General features: G+C 31.2%; 4 protein-coding genes across 7 annotated transcripts; 2 read left to right on the forward strand and 2 right to left on the reverse strand.

Moving 5' to 3' along the window:
• The first annotated feature begins 127 nt into the window (after window positions 1-127).
• Window positions 128-1,494, forward strand: LOC100748679 (frataxin, mitochondrial). The gene is made up of 3 exons (XM_003485578.4): window positions 128-486; window positions 883-1,003; window positions 1,110-1,494. The coding sequence occupies exons 1-3, from the start codon at window positions 245-247 to the stop codon at window positions 1,377-1,379; spliced, it is 633 nt and encodes a 210-aa protein (XP_003485626.1). The 5' UTR covers window positions 128-244; the 3' UTR covers window positions 1,380-1,494.
• LOC100748561 lies at window positions 1,393-9,406 on the forward strand. Of its 3 annotated transcripts, XM_033324734.1 has the most exons (15): window positions 1,393-1,511; window positions 1,802-1,907; window positions 3,004-3,271; window positions 3,451-3,595; window positions 4,281-4,480; window positions 5,073-5,179; window positions 5,265-5,486; window positions 6,079-6,282; window positions 6,509-6,811; window positions 6,899-6,997; window positions 7,321-7,706; window positions 7,945-8,059; window positions 8,136-8,294; window positions 8,843-9,261; window positions 9,328-9,406. In XM_033324734.1, the coding sequence occupies exons 2-14, from the start codon at window positions 1,833-1,835 to the stop codon at window positions 9,038-9,040; spliced, it is 2,481 nt and encodes an 826-aa protein (XP_033180625.1). In that variant the 5' UTR covers window positions 1,393-1,511; window positions 1,802-1,832; the 3' UTR covers window positions 9,041-9,261; window positions 9,328-9,406. The 3 variants fall into 3 exon arrangements, with proteins under 3 accessions (XP_033180625.1, XP_033180626.1, XP_012249511.2); XM_033324735.1 differs by lacking the exon at window positions 1,802-1,907 and having other exon boundaries at window positions 1,470-1,511; XM_012394088.3 differs by lacking the exon at window positions 1,393-1,511 and having other exon boundaries at window positions 1,722-1,907.
• Window positions 9,407-9,828: 422 nt separating this feature from the next.
• On the reverse strand, window positions 9,829-14,799 carry LOC100748800 (short neuropeptide F). Its single transcript, XM_003485579.4, has 4 exons — window positions 14,602-14,799; window positions 11,965-12,065; window positions 11,027-11,204; window positions 9,829-10,444 (listed from the first exon to the last, which is right to left on the reverse strand). Exons 2-4 carry the CDS (start codon window positions 12,050-12,052, stop codon window positions 10,303-10,305), a joined length of 408 nt encoding a protein of 135 aa, XP_003485627.1. The 5' UTR covers window positions 12,053-12,065; window positions 14,602-14,799; the 3' UTR covers window positions 9,829-10,302.
• A 4,916-nt stretch (window positions 14,800-19,715) lies between these two features.
• On the reverse strand, window positions 19,716-20,565 carry LOC100745239. 2 transcript variants are annotated; one of them, XM_033324792.1, is made up of 3 exons: window positions 20,423-20,565; window positions 20,218-20,284; window positions 19,721-20,120 (listed from the first exon to the last, which is right to left on the reverse strand). In XM_033324792.1, exons 1-3 carry the CDS (start codon window positions 20,529-20,531, stop codon window positions 20,021-20,023), a joined length of 276 nt encoding a protein of 91 aa, XP_033180683.1. In that variant the 5' UTR covers window positions 20,532-20,565; the 3' UTR covers window positions 19,721-20,020. The 2 variants fall into 2 exon arrangements, with proteins under 2 accessions (XP_033180684.1, XP_033180683.1); XM_033324793.1 differs by having other exon boundaries at window positions 19,716-20,120; window positions 20,218-20,431.
• Between the last annotated feature and the right edge of the window lie 4 nt (window positions 20,566-20,569).

Below are 20,569 nucleotides of genomic sequence, written 5' to 3' on the forward strand. Positions count from 1 at the left end.
TGCTACCTTTAGTTGACCTCAGCACTTCGCCGCATGATGTCGCACTAGTCCGGGAACGATCAGGTCTATAAGCACGAGGCATCTCATCAAGTTATATTATTCACGCTATAACGTAACAGGATATATACTAATATGTATGATTATACAGTCCACAACAAAACCATGTTTTGCGCATAGTGTACGCATGGCAATGCCCCCTTGGTATCTTGTTTGATCAATATATAATATAGAAAAAATTTATATCATGTTACTAACTAGAAGCATAACAAGAAGTAGCATTTTTAGAATTCTATCGCATGATTCGGTATCAAAAGTTATAAATACTTGTTTAATACAAGAGATCAATATAAAATATCCAAAGAATATAGGTTATCTTGTATTGCATTCTAAAAAGTATTCAAATAAAAGTAATAATGTAAAGACATTCAATTACAAATTAATAGCTTATCTCAGCTCAAATAGTAGTGTTGTATTTCCAATTACACAGTGAGTACATATTATGATAATAATAATGACAACTTATTCTCTGTTTTCATTTTCTAAGCTTAAAGTAGCTGTGCTTTCTTTAGATCTTTCAGTTAATGTTTTGGATTGGAAAATCTAAATATTACACGCAAATATTAAATACATAAAATGTATATGTATAAATATTATATATTACACTTAGTACAATCTATCGTGCATTTGACTCATAGGTACATACACATACACACACGCACGCGCGCGCGCGCGCGTAGAAATATTACACGATTATTTGTATGATTATTTGTTTATAATTTAACTCAGTTCTAATCCTTTTTGAGCCTTATTTTTTAACAAGAATGTACTAACAAACAACAGTAAATTATGAATAACACAAGAGAAATCTTTTCTTTTACATAGAGAATTGACGCCTGTAGAATTTGAGAGAATTTCTGACGAAACACTTGATTCTTTAACTGAATATTTTGATGAATTAATAGAGCAAGCAGCACATTTATCGGATGCAGATGTGTCATATGGGGTATGTTGTATCAGCATATATATGGTATTTTTATGACTATGTTACAATTATGAAGATATTACGTAATTGTGATTTTTAGATAATAATATCATACTTAATGTTGTAGGATGGAGTATTAACTGTCAAGTTTGGTACTTCTTATGGCACTTATGTCATAAATCGTCAGACTCCGAATAAACAAATTTGGCTATCTTCTCCTAAGTCTGGTCCAAAGCGATACGATTTTATAAATGGTAGATGGATTTATAAACATGACGGAAAAACATTACACGAACTACTTAACAGTGAAATAGCAGCAATCATAAAGAATCAAACAAACTTCGATAAATGTTCCTTTAGTGGAAAAGAAAGAGAAGCAACGACGACAGATCTTTAATTCCATTTATCGATGTTCAAAGTTGTAATATCGATTGAAATGGCTGAATATCTTCAGTTGGAAATGTACAATTTTACAATCTATGTATATAAATAATAATATAAAATAGATATGACATTGTAATATATTTATGTGAGTATCTTTGTAAAATATTGACACAAATATTTGCATGATAGAATGGCACATTTATAAGTTTGGTATTTATATGCATATTTATGTGCAAAAGAAGAAATGTAATCAAGAATAGTTTACTTTAAAATTTAATATAACAATATATACACGATCGCTATACGTTTTTATGTATAAATTATTTATCGAGTATGCTTTATGTAAATAAGTAATATTCAAGTTGAGTATTAATGAATATTATTATCTAAAATTTGTCGTTAATAAATATTTTTATATATTTATATATTTCTAAGAACGTTATTATCTACCAAAGAATCGACGAAAATGGAGATTATGGAAGATGGCAATTTAGTAGACCGCGTTAGAATCTTATTGCAACGGGACATGCAATATTATCAGGTATTATTATTTTTAATCAATAGTTCTGAATTTCTCGAATAATTTTCCACCAAGTTAAAGAACTTGTTTTGAAAACTTGATAAGAATACACTTTTTTTTTACTACAAAATAATAAATATATAGTGAATAATAAGTAAATTTGTATAATGGTTATACGGATTGTTATTAAAATATATTAATATTCTGTATTGGTATTTGATATTTGGAATTTTTCTAAGTATGGAAAAAGATAAGATTGCTGTACATATACATGTATATTAGCTTGGAAACCATCTTACAATTAAAATCGTATGACATGTGTATGATATATGTATGTATTTTCCCGAAGGGCAATTCGAAAAAACAAAAATGAGAAGAACATCTATACTGTACATCTATATTGTTAGCAACATTTACAATATATACATGTATGTATATTAGTCTCGATCTTTTTTTCCATCAGCCTTGAAGTTTTTTTAGTAGATGAAATGTACTTTTATATGTACAAGTACATGTTGCGTACGATTTCGGCTGTGACTCGTGTAAGTTTATTTAATATGACAATTTTCTATAAGGTGCTAAGTTGTTTAGCTAATTTACAAACGATAAAAAATTTCTATTATTGCGAATAAAGTTTTGCATATGAAATCAGAAATTTAGAAATCGATGCTAATATCTTTTCTCAATTCTGATAATATTAACTTTAATGTTGTTTTTGTAATAAAGAAGAAATACACGATTAAAAATTAATTGGTTTAGAACTTAGATCAAGCTGTTGTCGCTTAGTTCATATTCTTCATTAGTCATTCATATGCATATATTAGTTAAGGTGTACTATATATCTATGATAGTTCTTTTGGGATAGAAAAATTTTCTCCTTTACTATCGAGTTACTTATACAGAATTTTTATAATTATTGTATGTACGTAACATCGATCTGTAGATTTTAAACGCAAATACGAGTTCTTTTTACAATTCGATTAATAAAGCGTTAGTCGACAACCATATAAAAATATACACGTAAATATAAATTATCTCAATTTTATTTTTCTTACAAACTAATAATACCGTGAGCTTGTTATGGCATAATAACGTATAGTATATCATAATGATGCAGGAAATGCAAACTGTACTAAAGGAGCCCCTTTGCTCACGTATTAGCGGTGGAAAACTTGATTTTCCGAGACACGCGTCATTTGTCGCGGTTAAAATTGTTACGTGGTGGGAAGCAGATTTTCAAGCTGCTTTCAAACGTCATTCTGGTCTAACGAGTTTAATGGAAAACAAATCTTCCGCAATCGTAGAAAACGAAGAGAGAGTTATCAAAAAGATCTCACCATCCGAATTTGTGTTACTTGTTGTCGATACCGCCGATAAATTATTAGGTAAAAAAAATAACTTTGTTGGAAAAAGATGGGTGCTTAAGTCATCGTACATAATCGTACTTAGATAGATATCTGCTGTTGCTTTACTAAAATAAAACGAGCAATCAAACTTATTGCAAAATATATAATATTTTAATACACAATATTTTACGCATTTTGTAATAATAACATTATTTCAGAACATTTACATCTGCTTATTCAAGAATCATTAGATCATGCAGATTTAACGGTATTAACAGCTACTTTAGGAGCAGCTGCATTAATACGAAATTGTCTGTGGTGCTATAATAGACAAGCTAAGAATTTAATTTCTCCGCAATCAAGGTAATTGATATTTGTTGTGCGCGTATGGATGCGCGTGCTTTTTATATGATTGCACGAACTTTTGAATTACCTTTCATAAAGTCCAGTCTTTATGTACATAATTATAATTGTATACTTATCACAAGGTATAATGCAATGTTAAATTTATTATATAATTAAAATTAAGAGATACGCGAAGAATTAGAGAAATTAATTATATAGGTGATTTAAAAAATTTAATATTTGTAAAGCGAAGGAATTTCATTTAGTGAAAGACCTAACAGCGAATAACTTATTTTTTCTAATTTATACGAATCAACGGTTGTTGCTTATTCCTCTCTTTTTTTATCGTTTTATACTTCATTTCATTTAGATCGATAACTTTCATAGACGTGTCTAATGATAAGAAAATGACAAAACCTGAATTCTATACAAGGATTGTACATGTAAGTTTGAATGGTTGTGAAACATTTATTCTGAAAATTTTCGTACGAAGCATTATTTTTAGGAAATTTTTTCCACATGCAATTGCAGATATCTGCAAAGTTTGTGATTTCACGATATAACGTCGAATACTCAGAATATTCAGATAAAAGAAAAATCTTATTTCTATAATAATAATATCGTGCTAGTGTTCACAATTTCCAATTAATAGCTTACAGTGATTTAATTTCCAAATAATTTCCATAATTTTTCTTTGGGATAGCGAGAAATTAAACACATCGTATAAATGCTATCATGAAATGACTGAAGCTGTAGCAGAGCGATTATTGGATTTACATTGCCGCTTAATTTCGTTATATATACTTAACGAAGCTGATTCTCTCAGTTGGCACGATACTACGTCATTTTTTGAACGAGAACGATGCTCTTTCGTAATACAAATGTGGTGGCTGTATATGCAAGGTAATTATAACAAAGTTAGAAAGTAATATATCATCTATGAATCTAAACGTCGAAAAAACGAATTCGGTATTCGATATGAAAATATTAGTAGTTTGTAAAAGCTGTAGTTGTGATTTATACCTTTTACCTGATAACTCTTGATATCTGTCACGTAGTAAGACGTAGTTTACAGACATTTTTTCATACAGCAATAAGTAATTTCATTTTGGTAAAGGGATTTTTAATATGTAGCCTCTGTTACAAGACATTATCTTGATAATTAATATTACAGTAACGTGAATAGATAGTAGTTTCTTACAGCAACGATCGGGAAATATGATACAACAAATGGTATAAAATGGCATAAAATTTCTCAGCAGAAGGTATGTAACGTGCTTTTAACATTCCTTGAAATCTGAAAGTTGTAACAGTTGTACGTTCACGTAACATAGCATTTTATAATTTTCCTTCCAAAAGATTTCGGGGATCCATATTTGTCTTATCCAAAGGCTGCGTTTGTAATTATGTTATTTAAACACCTACGGATCGATACTGTTGTATTTTCCTCTTAATTATAACTATATTTTTTATATTTTTTATTTCATATTTTTAGGAACAAAGAGAGATCTATGGAGTACCGTATCTCCAAAAATGGCACAACGTGTTTTTTCTGGAATGTTGAACGAGTCTTTGTCCATTATTGTTACAAGATTTATTTATGTAAGAATATCTAACGATCGTATATCGCTTTCACTTGCTATGCGCATAGGTAATATCGATACAGAAAAATATAAACCAAAAATAGGGTCGACCGAGTTTGGCACGATCCGAACAATTCTGGGCGGATGCCTTTAACGTTCTGTGTTGTACCGGATATCTTGCTTTGGGTGCCTGTACAAGCGCCAACGAAATGATTGGAATGAAATTAAACAGATTACCAACTGCCATTAGGGACATACACGCGAAATGCAATGAATTGTTGATTTGCTTGTTATTAAGAGGAACCCCTCTTCGAGAATTATATCAGGTAAAATATTAATAGTTTCGAATAGTTGAAATACGATTAAATATATGTACAGGGTGATTCTTTGAGAGGTATATCTCTGGATCGGTGGACATTTGTAAAAGAAAAATTGATACAGAATTGATCTTGAACATGATTTTCGAGGATAACAATTTTTTTTATTACAATGTGTTCTACTGATCAGTAGAGTAACGTTGCAGAACGAGCCATGTTATGGCAGTGATAATACTTCTTTGTTGTTTCTTTTTTTTTTTTTTTTTTGAAATTTCAAGGTCATCTCGCACGATCTTTTAACATCTTCGCATAGTATTTAACAAAGATGGAAGATGATTAGGGAGTGATATAATAAAATCTTTTATAATTCGTCTTTTTATCGTTATTAGTATCAATGCGATTAAACAGAAATATAGAATTTAAAAATCATTTCTTCTGTATGGGGTAGAATAAGAATATCTTAATTTCGACTTTTACTTTAAGTTTTGTTATGCTATATACATGCATATAGCTGCATATGTATAGTTTATAATAGGTATACATAAATACGTAGGTATAGATCATACAGTTTTGTTTTAGATTGGTTGAATTTTTATTGTAGGTATTCCGTTTTGGACTTGAAAATTTAACAATTTTGCAACCTCGTCGCGAACCTGCCGCCTGGTTATTGGTATGCGCACCGAATTTATTAGGCTCCGTCGATTCTGACATTTACATTTCAAATTTGCCTAAAAATCGAGTTGCAATTTTAGAATTAAACGTTCTTAGACATCAACCTCAACCAAATTGGCCTCAGTTAATGAAGGTAATTGTAACGCTATCTATAGCATAAGAATGAAATAATCTCTAATTAGAGATATAAGCTATAAACATAAAACCAGTTTCTTTTCAATAATTTTTTTCTACTGTTGATGTTCGTCAAGTGGTAAAACAATGCAATCCATTTCCGCTACCTGTCCGCTTATTTTTGTCCCCGGCAAATGCATACATTTGCACGATTAAAAAAAGATGCTAATTTCAAATTTTCATAGGTACTCTTTATGAACGACTATGCTGTGGCTAAAATATTATTAAACACTTTGATCTACAAATGTGGTAATTTTACGTCTAAAAATGATTTTGATATTTTCGAAGAAATACAATCCAATGGAATGAGTTGCGGTGGTTTTTTATGCAGTGGTATAATGTGCAACGCATCGATGAAAGTAACGTCAGCGTTAGGCCTTTATAGCCTAATGTATATTTTAACGTATATAGCGCAAGACCCTGGTTGTGTTATCGTGACAGCTTTAAAGCAGATTCCTGATTGGTCGAGCTATCTGGACCGCCAACAGGTATTCGTTAAAATATCGAGAATAAAAATAAAATATGTAAGAATAAAAAATAATATATGTAAAAGCAACATAAACATATTTATTTAGGTGTGGAATCAATCAAGACCGCCCTGGCTGAATGCGATTTTAAGCCCATTAAAGAATATGATGCATCCAATTATCGAACTTCTTTTGGAAGCTGTAAGAGTAAGTTGCTGATTATAAACGTGCGTCTAATTTCATTTTAATAGTAACAAAACTACATCTCTACATGCGTACGTACATACATGTAGAGCGAGCTGTATGTTAATATTATCGCTAGTCTTCGATATGGTATTTATACAAATGTATTACCTTCGAATGTAAACGTAACAAGCAGATATTTGACATGAATTTGTCCTGCAATTATTGCTGAGAAATCCGAAAAAGAAACGAAAATTGCTCGTCATCCTTGAAACCAATACGTAACATAGTAACCATAAAAAGTCTAATAAACGTTGGTTTTTGAAAAATATCTCAATAATTTGCAGACAGGCGCTTCTATATATCAGGCAATGTCGTTGATAATTGGTTGTTTCGCTGAATTGTATGTAACGTTACCACCTGCAATCTTAAAAACTGTACTTGCATTACAAGATAATATCCCTGCCCATTGTCATCCAATTGGTGGGAACGTCCTTCTCCACGTTCTCTGTGCATCCCTCTATACCGCCCTTATCGAGTTTTCGAAAACTTGCGAAACAAAAATACAAGGCGATTCAACCTCTGAAGGAATAGATTACTTAGAATTAAATTTTTTCGACCCCAACGATGTATCAGCAACAGTAACCACCTTGGCCGAAGCTATTTGTAGTATCGACGAAGACGATAAGCATACTTCCCAAATCGATGATTTCTTCCAGCTTGTAAAAAAAAAGTAAGACTATTTTATAATCTTAAAAAAATATTTATATGAAATTTTTATATAAAATTGGCAATCACAACGCACTATTCAAAATAATTAGAGGTTCGCTTTTCGCGTGAATGATAATTCGATCTTTATATCGGTGAAAAATAAGGTAAGAAAGCTGCTACGAAATTCGCCTTTATCTTGGATTTTAAGGTCAACAATTTTTCTCTTCGATCTTGTTTAAATGTTTAAATTAATCTTTCAGTGTACAAACGTCAAATATAGATTCATGCATTAACGAAACGTACAACTTGTTTTCCGTTATCGAGGTACATACCGACGAGCTGTTGTTCACTAGTTCTGGACGACAGGCTTTAAAAGTACGTAATAAAACATATCGTGGTCTAAATTATCGCATGCAAAATTTAATTTCGCGCAAAATATTTCGCGTTACAGGTAACGCACGAATTTCTGATTCGCGCGTCTGATTTAATATTAAATAAATTACGACAAAATGATATTACGAAACTTGTGGACGATATACCGGATATGTCACCTCTTTTTAAACCACTAACGCATATAATGTTCCATATCGAAGACACAGCATTTGATCAGGTCAGTATATAATTGGAATAATCGTGATAGGATAAATAAATAGAAAAATCGAGGGAGCATATAGATCTTTATTAAAATAGCTACGTTACAAAGCTCGAATAAAATAAAGTTAAAAATTTAACCAAGTAATACAAACATACATAGAGTAGATAGAGTGGTTAATGTAAAATATATAATGGTATGTACATATATATTCTTTATCCATTAATCGAATTGTCTTATAATTAGAAACTTTATTCGCGAAACGATTTTAGTAAAGACGTTTTCGGTTTTCGTAAATAAAAACGTGATATAGTTCGTATTTAGTAGAAATAAAACAGTACGGCAAACAGGATAGCGGTAAGCAAATTTATTTCACATTTCTAAAGAAACAAATTAGTAGATATGTCGAAATTATGGATATATTGGCTAGTATAGTCTAAACGATCAACTACATGATACAATTTTTTCCCGGTAAAAGTATTCAAACTCTGTTGATATCGATATTTATGTAAAGTAAAATACGTATTATCATATTTACAAAGAATAACAAAGTCATCTTCTTACAGTTTCTTATCCAATATGAGAAAACGAATTGGAGAAAAATGTTAACAATGCCACTTTCTATCACCATAGACCACGCACGAAACCAACTTTTATCACGACCAGAATTTAAAAATATCGGCGAATTGATTCACGAAGACAGAGAAGCCGCGTGTTCGCTTAAGAAACTTTGTTCTTCCATAAAAACGGCACACTTTAAGTAACGATTAAATATCATGAAATCATATTAAACGTTTAAATTATAGCTCAAGATAAACTAAACTTTTTTAACTAATTCTAAGACTCAAACTCTGCTCCCTATAAAATTTTCTACATCGCAAACTTAGGGCATGAGCCAGAAATGTTGAGAAATTATACGTATAAAAATGTAATGCTTGAAATCTCTATGTGAGTGAAATAACGTAAAAGTGCAACGAATGTACTTAAAATTTGCGAAAGAAAAAACACATATAGGACGATAGAGTCGTTTAATTATAACGTTTCGGAAACAATTTATACCTTGCAACTAATTGTAAGTGTCAAGTAATTATACGTAGTTAATAAATTTTCACTCCAAAGTTTACAAAAAACCCAAACTCACATTTCTTCGTTTCAATCTGTTGAAATTCTCGATATTATCATATTATGCCTTGTTATTAAATATACTTGCATCTCAAATAAGCCTTGTTGTTATTTCCACATTCAGTACGCCTTATTATTAAATAGGTATACTTCCATCTCGAACATCCATTAACCGAATGTTTATTACATGATGCGACATTGCATAAATTCATGGTCCGAATTGACAGATCGACACCAACAAACACTGGAAATCAAGTCAAATAAATAATTCAATCTCCGGCATTTTGATCTTTTCGTTTCAACGACTCGTACTCGGAGAAATGAAATTAACGATAATAAAAAGTTGAAAATAAATTAAGTATTAGGTATATTCATTTTTATGTATACAACTGTTGCGATGGTTGTTTTCCATTCTTATCGTTAATTTTTTACTTCAGCAAAACGTTGAAAAAAATTGTTCTCTTCCAAGGGACGAACGTGTTGTTCCGATAAGCAACATCTTTTTTCAATTCTAATAATATAACGTAAATGATGTTGAGATATTTACTTAATAAAAGGTGTCACTGGATATATGTAGGTAAAATAAATAAAAATCGCTAACTTAATAAACAAGGAGATACAAATTAATCGCGTAATGTAAAAGACGTAGTAAATTTCTCTTGTGTCCCTTTTATTAGTAATTTCAAACGTCGATCTTCTTTTCAAACACTACACCGTCTATTATATTTTTATACTGCTTACAGTCAGAGCAAAAATTAACTTTACATAACGAACCATCAAAAATATAATATTTAGTATGGAAAATATTTTAATCATGGACAATGTTTTTAATTCTCGTGGTGTTTAAAAAGAATAAAAGAAGAAAAATAAAAATAATTTCTATTTTCTAGCAGATCGCGTAATGTTACGATATAATTAGATGTACGTTGTACACTCCGTACGATTTTTGTATATATGGTAAGAGAAACTGAAGAATGTTATTCGTATCCGTGTTCACTTGTCGAATCTCGATGAGATAACGCTTATAGGTTTGGTAGAATTCCCACCTGAAAAATACAATTTTCAAATGTTATTTATACAAATTCTATTACTATTTGTCCCAAAGTGTATCGCACAATTATTGACTTCTACATTTTTACGATTACGTCGATACGAATAAATATACAAATATGTTTTTCATATACGTCATTTCGTTCGCGATAGATCTGTAATTTCTGGATTTATAAGATAATTAGATGTTATAGTTTCTCTATTATCCTATATTAAGTACGAATCATTCCTCGAATAAAATTCCACGACTCGAGCGAAATTGAATAAAATTTAGCTCATTTAACTTGCTACACATACATACATATCTATGTATATTTTAGCGGATTATATTTTGCTCTCGTCGTGGTTAAAAAGCGAAGAAAACTTACAGGTAAATTAGATAAGAAAAATGGGTAAGTCTTGCTGTTGCACGAATGAAAGAAAAGTATTGAAAGAGCGTATTGTCCAAAGAAAGGACGAAAATATAGTTATTATTCTTATTACGTCGGTATTTCTAAATTTCTATTCTATGCGAGTGTTTATCCAAGAATGTTCGCTATCTAAAGATAAAAACGTTAAAAACTCGTATACTTACGGACGAACGAGGATCCGAACGTCCAAAACGTAAACGTAACGAAGGCGATCGTTGAGATTTACGGATCATCAAATGTTCCAGTGGAGTCTCGCCAAGTCCGGCATTCTCCAAAGCGTTACGTTGCATCAGAATTCTGTAAAGCTCGTGAATATTTTCAACTGGCGTTTTTTCTGCTACTTCATCTGTAAATACAACGTACAGATGAAAGTGACCAAGCGATGGTACGTTGTTGGCTATTAAGATCAGTGAAATTAGACAGTTCGACTAGTTGTTGGTTAATCATTGTCAGTCAAACGATAGTTGCTAACATCGTCGAAGATATTCGAGCATTTAATTTTGATAAATAATATTATATTTCAATTTATTAAATTTTCAATGTTTACATTAAGCGATTTGTATGTATAATAAAATGCAAAATGAAAATTGCAAAGTTACGAAGAAGTTATCATATCGAGAACGATTATTTAAAAGCTTGTCACAGGTAAATCTGACATCGAACGTCTGTAATTTTCCACTTTCAACGTTCGTACACGAGCTACGAGCTTTAAAGCGGTAATTATCATGTTTATAGGAACGATATAGAGATCGTTTCTTCGAAACAAGGCTTGTTCGTTCATCGTTTGAAGTACGTTGCTGCTGTATTACATAGCGATAGCAAAAGCAATACTTTCCTCAATGTGGTAATGTGGTCGTCTCAACTTATAGACTGCAAAAACTCTGTAACAGCTTGTAACCATCTACGTATAGAGTTTTACAAATTCAAAATTAAAATAAGCATTTAGATACCATATAAATAATACCAATAAATAATACGCGAATAAATATAAAAAGTATAAAATAAAAGGATAATATTATTTATATTCGAACGTTCATTGAACGAACATAAATAATACGTACATTCGTTCTCAGTCGAAGGAATATTCTCAACTTTTTTTCACCTACCTCCGTAATCTATGTAATTTTCAGCACCAACAACAAGGCCAACAATAATAAATAGGAAGAGCGATTTTGCGTAGAATTTGATCGACATCTTATCAAATTTCCTGAAAGTAAAATAATATTAAGCCTTTAATTGATTTTCATCGAAAGTCATATTAGTTGATCTTGAATAGGTTTATGAATTAAACTCGGTAAGAAGATTTTGTTAAATACATATAAGTAGATAATGAAATACTTTTCTCGTTTATTTATCGCATCGTACTATTTCTTATTCACCGTTATTTTCATTCGTCAGTCGATAAATTTTGTTTCTTTTCTTTGTTTTTACTCTACTTCTATTTGAAGAAAAATGTAGGTGATCTGAAATATTCAAAACTTTTGACCACTTTCGCGGTGGACATCCACGCTAGCCGGTTAAACTTTACCATCATACCGTTTAACTTTACTTAATCAATACGTTACGATCGTTCCGATTGTAAAAAAATAGTTTCTTCATTGAATCTCTATCGTATCGTAATGATGTTGCATTGCATTGTATTAGCACCGTTTGTTGCACATACTTTACGTGCTATCTTATATTCCAATCTTATCTGAATTTGCCTCTGAATAGACACCTACGTATCTGCTTCTAAATACCATCCTATTATAACTTTTCCCTATCTTCCTTTACTAAATTTATTGCGAGTTCCTTGATAGTCTTGGATTTTCTTGAAACCGTCCGAAGAAACCACGCGTACATAAGGACGAAACAGTTAGAATAAATAAGAAGTTTTTCTGGATCGTTTAAAGAACCTTTCTTGGACTTTTTACGAGACTCCCTGTTGGACTGCTGGAAAAACTTTTATCGAGTTTTAAGAAGTTTTACTACGTTCTTTGGAGAAAATATGCACACAAGATGGACATACCAGTATCTTTAATATACGAGTATCTTATTTAATCGTAACGATTCCAAGTTACAATATTATTACAAATGATAAATTTTCTATATTTATTTTTCATTACAAAACTATAACTTTACTCTTATATATAACTATACCTTTGCTCTTTCTAATATACAGCTATATACGTATATCTGTGTGCAGAAATACATACATCGACAAAGATAATCGTAGTATGTACCGTGAAAAATTTGACCAAACATCAAGTGCACCTATAATCGCTAGTAGTACGTATCGTCGATCGCAATCATAGAATTCATATACATCGATAGACAAGACGTTGGGTTGCTCGAGCACAGGGAGGACATACGAGTTACCTTACCTAAAATTTCATAGATGTTTCGTCAATGAATTATTTGTAGGGGCAGATATGTACTTAGGTTATCGATCAACTAGTAATATTTTTAGACGGGTAATATGACGTAGTTTTAAAGAAATTTGATAAAATTACAAGCAGTTGCACACATTTAGAGCGTGATTTATGGGCGTGAAATTGAATCGAACGATAGCATCTCCTTAATAATATCACTCTATTTTCCTATCCTTGATTATGATTATCAACCTTTTCGACGAAGGTTTTCGATTTTGGATAACGATTCGTGCGATACGATAGACGACGATAGAAAATTCGAACACATTATCGTACAAGTACACCGCGAATAGTACACCGTGGTACAAAAGACTATTCTGGTTTTCATTTTCATAAAGAGAAATCAGGATGTTTGCAACCCAACGAGGCAACGTTACGTTATTTCTGTATAAATACGTGTCAGATTAAACGAAATTGTGATAGAACTTATATAATAATTTTGGTAAAGACGTAATCTTCTACTATTGTCAGTCGTTGGATGTGTCATCGTCCAGGACGACTTCCTTGACGTATTGGTCCTTGGTACACGTTCCAAGTATTCAGATTCTCGTATTCGAAACGTTCTTACGTATCCATCAAAGTAGCTTTACTTTCCGCATCTACCACGTTATGGAAGCCAGCAGTAAGAGAGGTAACGACAACCATTCTCGTAGTCCGAGTCAAGATATACAATCAGGAAATTTTAAGTAATGTAATATCGTACGAGATAAAATACGTACACCATACGGACCACGATTACGAGAGCTCGGCATACTACTCGGCCATTAAATCTAAGAAAGTCTATAATGTGACTGATTCGAGTTGTCGGTATCGCTACAAGTGTGTCCTAATGTATTACGCGTTTCATCGAAGAATACATTTTATGAAAAAAAAAGGCAGTAAGTGGTTAGGCAGTAGGTGTTATGTCGCTATTCCAGTACAGTTTTGTACTTTTATTATTATTATTATCACTGTCGTAATCTATTATCTGTCTATTATCACTGTGTTGATCTATTGAAAATTTATTTAAATACATTTATATATTTTTTAAATTTCCATTCCTATAAAATGATCTTAAAACCGTTATGTACGAGTACATGTTATGCATGTATCTATGTACATAATGCGTAGAAGACACGTAAATGTGAACGACTTTTTCAGACATTCTTTCGAGTCACGAGTTCGAAAATGAAAAACCACTTAATGATGTTTCGTTCTTACGAAATAATCTGTTATTTCGTTCGAACTAATTGTACCGTAACAATGGTCTGTCGACATGTAATTGCCACTTAATGAACAAATTGTGGAAATTTAATAAATAAGAGGATAAACGAGGTAGACACGTTAACTCACCAAGTAAAATAGGGGTGAAAGAATAAACGAGGAATCGCTGCGAGTCCGTTTGTCGAAGCAGATACGATCTTGGAAACGTAGAGAGTCCGACGCGGTGGTAACGTTGGGAAGTGAAACGGTATCGAGAGTGTCTTCGTATATATAGTATAGGGCAGGGGTTGGGATGGTTTGAATGGGGTAGGAGAGTGTGAGCGCAAGCACAGGTGGCCGCTCGAAATGAAAGTACGCGGTCTCCCTTAGCGCAAGCGTCCCTCCTTCTTCGCGCTTTTGCATCCTCCGATGCGAATCACTCGCAACTCCTTCGCCAACGATCTCGTGCACTTTTCGACAACTTTCTACGATCGATTCGCAGCCACTACTTAGTTGCTTTATATCGAGGACGACGAAAAATCTTTGGTCGATCCGAGTGTTAATTTCAAAGCTTCGGTTAACAGGTTTACCTGGAAACGACCTGCCGGTGATTTACATTTAGCTTATCGATCAGTTCTCCGTATCGCGGACAATTTTACATTCGACTAATACAACGTTGAAGATAATACCATACCGATCAAATTATTATAATTGTTAAGCGAGTATGGTTTAACATAAATATCGTCGTGCAACAAAATATACAATTCCGATTATCGAAAAGGAATAGAATTATGATCTGACGATTTCGCTGCGTTAATAATTATTTGGAATCTCAAATTTTACGTAATTTACGTAATTCAAAATATTGCCCAATCTTCGTTATCGCGATTGATTCTTTTTAAAGATAAAAATGTCGTCCAAGCTCCAGAAACTCGACACATCTTTCTTGACAAATATAGAAAAAGTTTTGGAGAAGGATTTCAATATTTCGTCTTTCACTTTATTCGCATATACCTACACGAAGCTCGAGTTTATCAAGATTTGATGAATAAGGAATAAATCTTCGATCCTATTCGCGGTAGGGGTTCAATTACGTTTCAATCGCAAGCAATGAACGATGTTAGAAAAGACTACTTGATTAGCCATGATTAGAGCAGAAAAATACGCCTCACTTGTACAGTAGAATATTTTCTTTTGCTCTTGTTAGCTTCTTGCTCCAATTGACTTGATTCGATTTGTGTTTTATAAAAAGAAGATAATAATAATAGCGAGACATATAGCGAGACATTAGACATATAGACATTTCCTAAAAATGCCTGGTAATAACTAATTGCGCATTCTATTTCTCAATTTATCAACTCATAATTAGTTTCTATTATACGCGAGCTTTGACGTAGACAATTTCTGCATATAAATAATTTCAATACGCATCTACGTACGTACTTGTGAATAATCGTTATGCATTATAAACCATGAAATTTGCTCCGTACTTTCCAAAGCGCTATACAAAAATGTATTTATCAGGTAACCGCTCATCGTGTCGAAATTATCCAAAAAAAAATTCTTACACGCGCGATTAACTCGAACATATTTATGTAAAATTACAGCTTGATGATACAGGTACGTACAATGGTAGATATAAATACTCAAACATAACATAAATGTTATTCGTCGATAGAAAAATATAAATGACTGAAAAAAGATAATCGATAATTGAGCGAACGAAAGAGGGCGAACACAAGAGCGTATAAAATTACACGCTGACATTAATGTTAATGTCCACTTGAACATGTTGGACGTTAATGTCTGAATAAACATATTTAGCCAGAGTAATAGCTAACTTAATTGAACATATATACCGTAACAATAGACCACGATGACGATAAAAAATAAATATAATTTTCAATATATACGTGATCACTGCATAGTGTAAATTACTACTTTATTTTTACAAAACAGCTCTCGATAGATACGTTAAGTATAATAAATTTTTGCACATCGACTTTTAATGCAATATCATATATATATATATATATATATAAGTTTAACGCTATATCGTGTTAGTCATCTATAATACGAACGATAATTAATTAATTGTAATTAATGAATAATTTTTCGAATATTTTATTTACATAGAAACTAAGTCTAAGTCTGGTGGTATCGCTTCGCATGGAAATCACATTGAAAACGATTGAAAACGATTTGTTTCTCAACGATGTAACAAAGTAAAGCTTCTATACATGATAAATAATATAAAAGTGTCTGCCGAGCGGTAAGTTGGGCACAGTTTTGTGTACCTATAGAGTAAGACTAAAAACGGAATATGTAGCGTTAGAAAAAAGACTGATTTAGGAATAGATTAGATCTAGAAATGGTGGTAGCGGACTGAAAACTGACTAATTTTCATTCGAAACACAAGATTTGACCAAATCAGGCGGGTGGTAGGTGATTTTTTCTTTTTTTTTTTTTTTTTTTTTTTTTTTTTTTGAGAAATTCAAGTCTGAAAATTTGTAAAGTATACTTCAACTTGACTGATTATAAAAGAAACAAAATATGTGGAATAACATTTTTTCGTTTAAGTCCTCTTCTTGTTTCATTCTGAAAAAGATAGAGTTTGAATAAATTTCCAAAATTATTTTTCTCGGAAACAAAGCCTCTTGAGAAAAAAAATGTTATTCTATATTTTCGACTTATTCTCACACGTAGAATCACCTTGTGTCGATTATTTAGCCCTATTCAGTGTGGAATTAGCCGTGTTCAAGAATACTTGATAAATTTTTAAACTCGATCTTTTGTCGAAAACTAAGCCTCGGACGAAAAAATATTATTTTATATTTCTTTCTTATTTCTTCACAAGGAATCACCTCCCACCCGTTTGACACATTATTTGATGGCAGCCTGTATTAAAAATAGTGGTTGATCTTACTCTAATAGCGATGATTATCTTATTAGAGGATACAGCCTTACTTGGCCATCTTCTATGTGTGTATGTATGTATGCGTATTGTAGACTGTACATTGTACATACAATGTATGCAACATCTATTTAACCGTTAACTGATAAGAAACTCGAGGGGATGTAACTATCACGACAAATTGAATGTGAAAAATGTATGATTGTGTTTGTACAAAAATTTCAATAGGTACTTGTACTCTTATCTCATTACATTTGAAAGCCTCGATGTAATATGTATAATATTTAATAATAAGTAAAGAATTTAAATATGGATTTCTAAGAAACGAAATATCTGCTTGACTTTATAGAAGTTATTTTGATATTTTGACCGATAAATTTAAAAGAAAAAAAATTAAATTTTAGTCTGTGAAGATAACGATGTCAATTAGAGGTAATTTAGTAAACAATTAATAATATGTTATACGATATTTATGTTATACGATAATGTTATACGATATTTTATAATCATGGTAGAACTGAAAAGATGGTAATTTTATATGGAAAATCTTTCATACCATCACTATATGACAATATCTTTTGTTCATATTAATATCATGAATTAGTTATCGTGACTTGATCGTATTTTCAGTATAGGTACACGTAACTATTGTAATTAGTTTTATTTGCATTATATAGATACTTTATACAAATATTGCACAGTATGTCATCTCTTGATATGATTTCTATTAGTTCACGGCAATATTTGATTTAGATATGTCACATATGTTTCATGTCTATAAATTATTGCAGCTTATCAATCCAACAGTTTTTTAGAAAAGTAACGAGTAATTATCAATGATTAATTTGCATTTATTTTTTTGTACACGTATATACGTATAATATGTGCGTCAAGCAAACACGTGTGTTATGTATAAGTAAATTAGATTTTACAAAATTTGATAAAAATTGGATTTTTGCAAAAAGAACAGTTTACGAAAAACGAATGCAAAAAATTGCGTAACATGCCCTACGAGATGCTAAAGCAATCACCTTGATTGGTCAAGCCGTCCCGGGGGAACCGATGAACACAGCATGAAATCGGTGCAAAAATATTAATTAAAAAAATAGAGATAGATTACGATGATCAAATCGAAAAACATTTTTTAACAGGGTCGATCGGAGAACATGCCCTACAAGATGCAAAAAAAGATCATCCCGATTCGTTAAGCCGTTTCGGAGGAATTTCTCAAATCGGTATAAAAATATATATCGATATATTAACAAAGTCTTTAGCATTCAAAATTTTTCTATTTTGTCGCACGTATTCATGTACCTATCTAATTTTTCCGATTTTGGTATATATTTAGTTTTCGGTATATTTAAATATTTCTGCAAATAAAACAAAATGTTGTCCTGAGTCTTCTTTAAGAAGCTCTTTTCTTAACATGACTCAAATAAATTTAAGTTTAGCTACTCTATAAGATACGAATAATAGTTTTAAAAAAGCTCATCGGAATGACGAGCCGCAACTTTTCCCAAACAAGTAAATGCATATCCTTTCACTTGAAAATATTTCCAATTATTGTCATTGTCGTTACTTGTTTTTAAGACAATATTTTTCAGAATCTCCGTAACGAAGTGAATAAGATCTCAGAAATTGATAACATTCTTGTTATACTGTGGTAAAAAATATAAGTTAGCAAATACATTTTTAATCGATGTATGATTGCAATTATCTCAGGTGAATTTAATCGTTAACATTTAGTCGTTAAATTGTTAAACATTCTAAAACGCATTGTAATATATGTATACATGTGTACATAGATATGTGCATATCATTTCTAGTGTAACACGTAACCAGAGGGATATTTTTACTATAAATTTTTACTTTTGTTCAGTTTACCACACTCGTCTGTTACTTTACCAACTTTATTAGTTGCATCGAATATAATTCCTACACTCACTACTGTAAATCGCAGAGGGCGTAAGAAACACTCCGATTTTTTACACGATCGGTATTTTAGAATATGGGACACGATATCCCATAAGATGAGAGGTCTATACTGTATACTCGTCCGTGGTTTCAAGTGTTGTATGAAAAATAGCATTCAATTTGCACAATAAATCGAATCATTTTCAGTTTGTGTCACATTTTAATTAAACGTTTCAATCAGAAATTTTATTGTTACGAAATACAATATTACAATCAAATATTCATCGTATACCTGTTTGTGTGTGTGTGTGTGTATATATATAACATTTGTTTACATCGTTATTATTCATAATCTTTATTATGTGTAATTAATAACTGAATAAAATTTTATTACATTATAAAGTACAATATGAGATGAAGTACATGTAAACAATTCAAATATAATCAGTTAACAATTTATTAATATTACATAATACTATTATTAAAGATAATAGAAATAATAAACGGATTTATATTTACGTTTACATTTATGTTTACTCATTTGCCTTAAATTAAAATTACATGTGTATGTTAAGTTTGATCAACCTAGTCTAGTCTTCTTGATATTGCGCTTCTATTTCTGCAATAAGTTTCAACTGTCGTTTCTTATTACATTCTTCGATAAAATTTATTAACTCAGCATGTTGTTCTTTACTCATAGGCTCAAACTTTTTCATCTCGTTCTGTACCCATTCTTCGATACTATCTGCTTGATTCATATAATAATAAATACCAATGGGAAATAATATGTACGACATCATTCTCCCAACCTCCATTTGCCAATTTCCCATTTTTTAAAAATCTAAAAAAATTAAATTTAAGTGAAACACATTATATATAGTAATCACTTATAACAATCACGACTGTGTTTATAGCTTGCGATATTTCAAAGTACATACAGGTTCTTACTAAATAATGCAGAATGATTACTTTCGTCGTAAATAGTAAGGAGTAATCCTGTTGAATCTTGAGAAACAATACATAATATCAGATAATATTAAACGCTGTACAATGCTGTATCATATACTGTATTACTAGAAGAGATGTTTTCGTATTTCCATCTAAACAACTAAAAACGTATAATAACATCTAGGACGTACTTACTTACGAAATGCTTAAATTTATAAAAAGTTCCTTCCACTTTCACTGATATGGAGGAAAATATAAATAGTTTTAATGGTGGTAACATTGCTTCGCGTAAAAGGTACTCCATTCAACATCCTTCAAGATTTGTATTATAATATTGTTTCA

The sequence above is a fragment of the Bombus impatiens genome, unplaced genomic scaffold (assembly GCF_000188095.3).
Source record: "Bombus impatiens unplaced genomic scaffold, BIMP_2.2 scf_0064, whole genome shotgun sequence".
NCBI classification, from domain to species: domain Eukaryota; kingdom Metazoa; phylum Arthropoda; class Insecta; order Hymenoptera; family Apidae; genus Bombus; species Bombus impatiens.

Coding starts and splice junctions, on each gene's coding strand:
- LOC100748679 (XM_003485578.4), top strand. CDS start 245: ATGTTACTAACTAGAAGCATAACAAGAAGTAGCATTTTTAGAATTCTA. Junction 487..882: donor GTTGTATTTCCAATTACACA/GTGAGTACATAT, acceptor TCTTTTACATAG/AGAATTGACGCCTGTAGAAT. Junction 1,004..1,109: donor ATGCAGATGTGTCATATGGG/GTATGTTGTATC, acceptor TTAATGTTGTAG/GATGGAGTATTAACTGTCAA.
- LOC100748561 (XM_033324734.1), top strand. CDS start 1,833: ATGGAGATTATGGAAGATGGCAATTTAGTAGACCGCGTTAGAATCTTA. Junction 3,272..3,450: donor TACCGCCGATAAATTATTAG/GTAAAAAAAATA, acceptor ACATTATTTCAG/AACATTTACATCTGCTTATT. Junction 6,812..6,898: donor GCTATCTGGACCGCCAACAG/GTATTCGTTAAA, acceptor ATATTTATTTAG/GTGTGGAATCAATCAAGACC.
- LOC100748800 (XM_003485579.4), bottom strand. CDS start 12,052: ATGTCGATCAAATTCTACGCAAAATCGCTCTTCCTATTTATTATTGTT. Junction 11,205..11,964: donor AAATTACATAGATTACGGAG/GTAGGTGAAAAA, acceptor TTGTATTTACAG/ATGAAGTAGCAGAAAAAACG. Junction 10,445..11,026: donor GGACGTTCGGATCCTCGTTC/GTCCGTAAGTAT, acceptor TGTATTTTTCAG/GTGGGAATTCTACCAAACCT.
- LOC100745239 (XM_033324792.1), bottom strand. CDS start 20,531: ATGGAGTACCTTTTACGCGAAGCAATGTTACCACCATTAAAACTATTT. Junction 20,285..20,422: donor TAAATTTAAGCATTTCGTAA/GTAAGTACGTCC, acceptor TTGTTTCTCAAG/ATTCAACAGGATTACTCCTT. Junction 20,121..20,217: donor GCATTATTTAGTAAGAACCT/GTATGTACTTTG, acceptor TAATTTTTTTAG/ATTTTTAAAAAATGGGAAAT.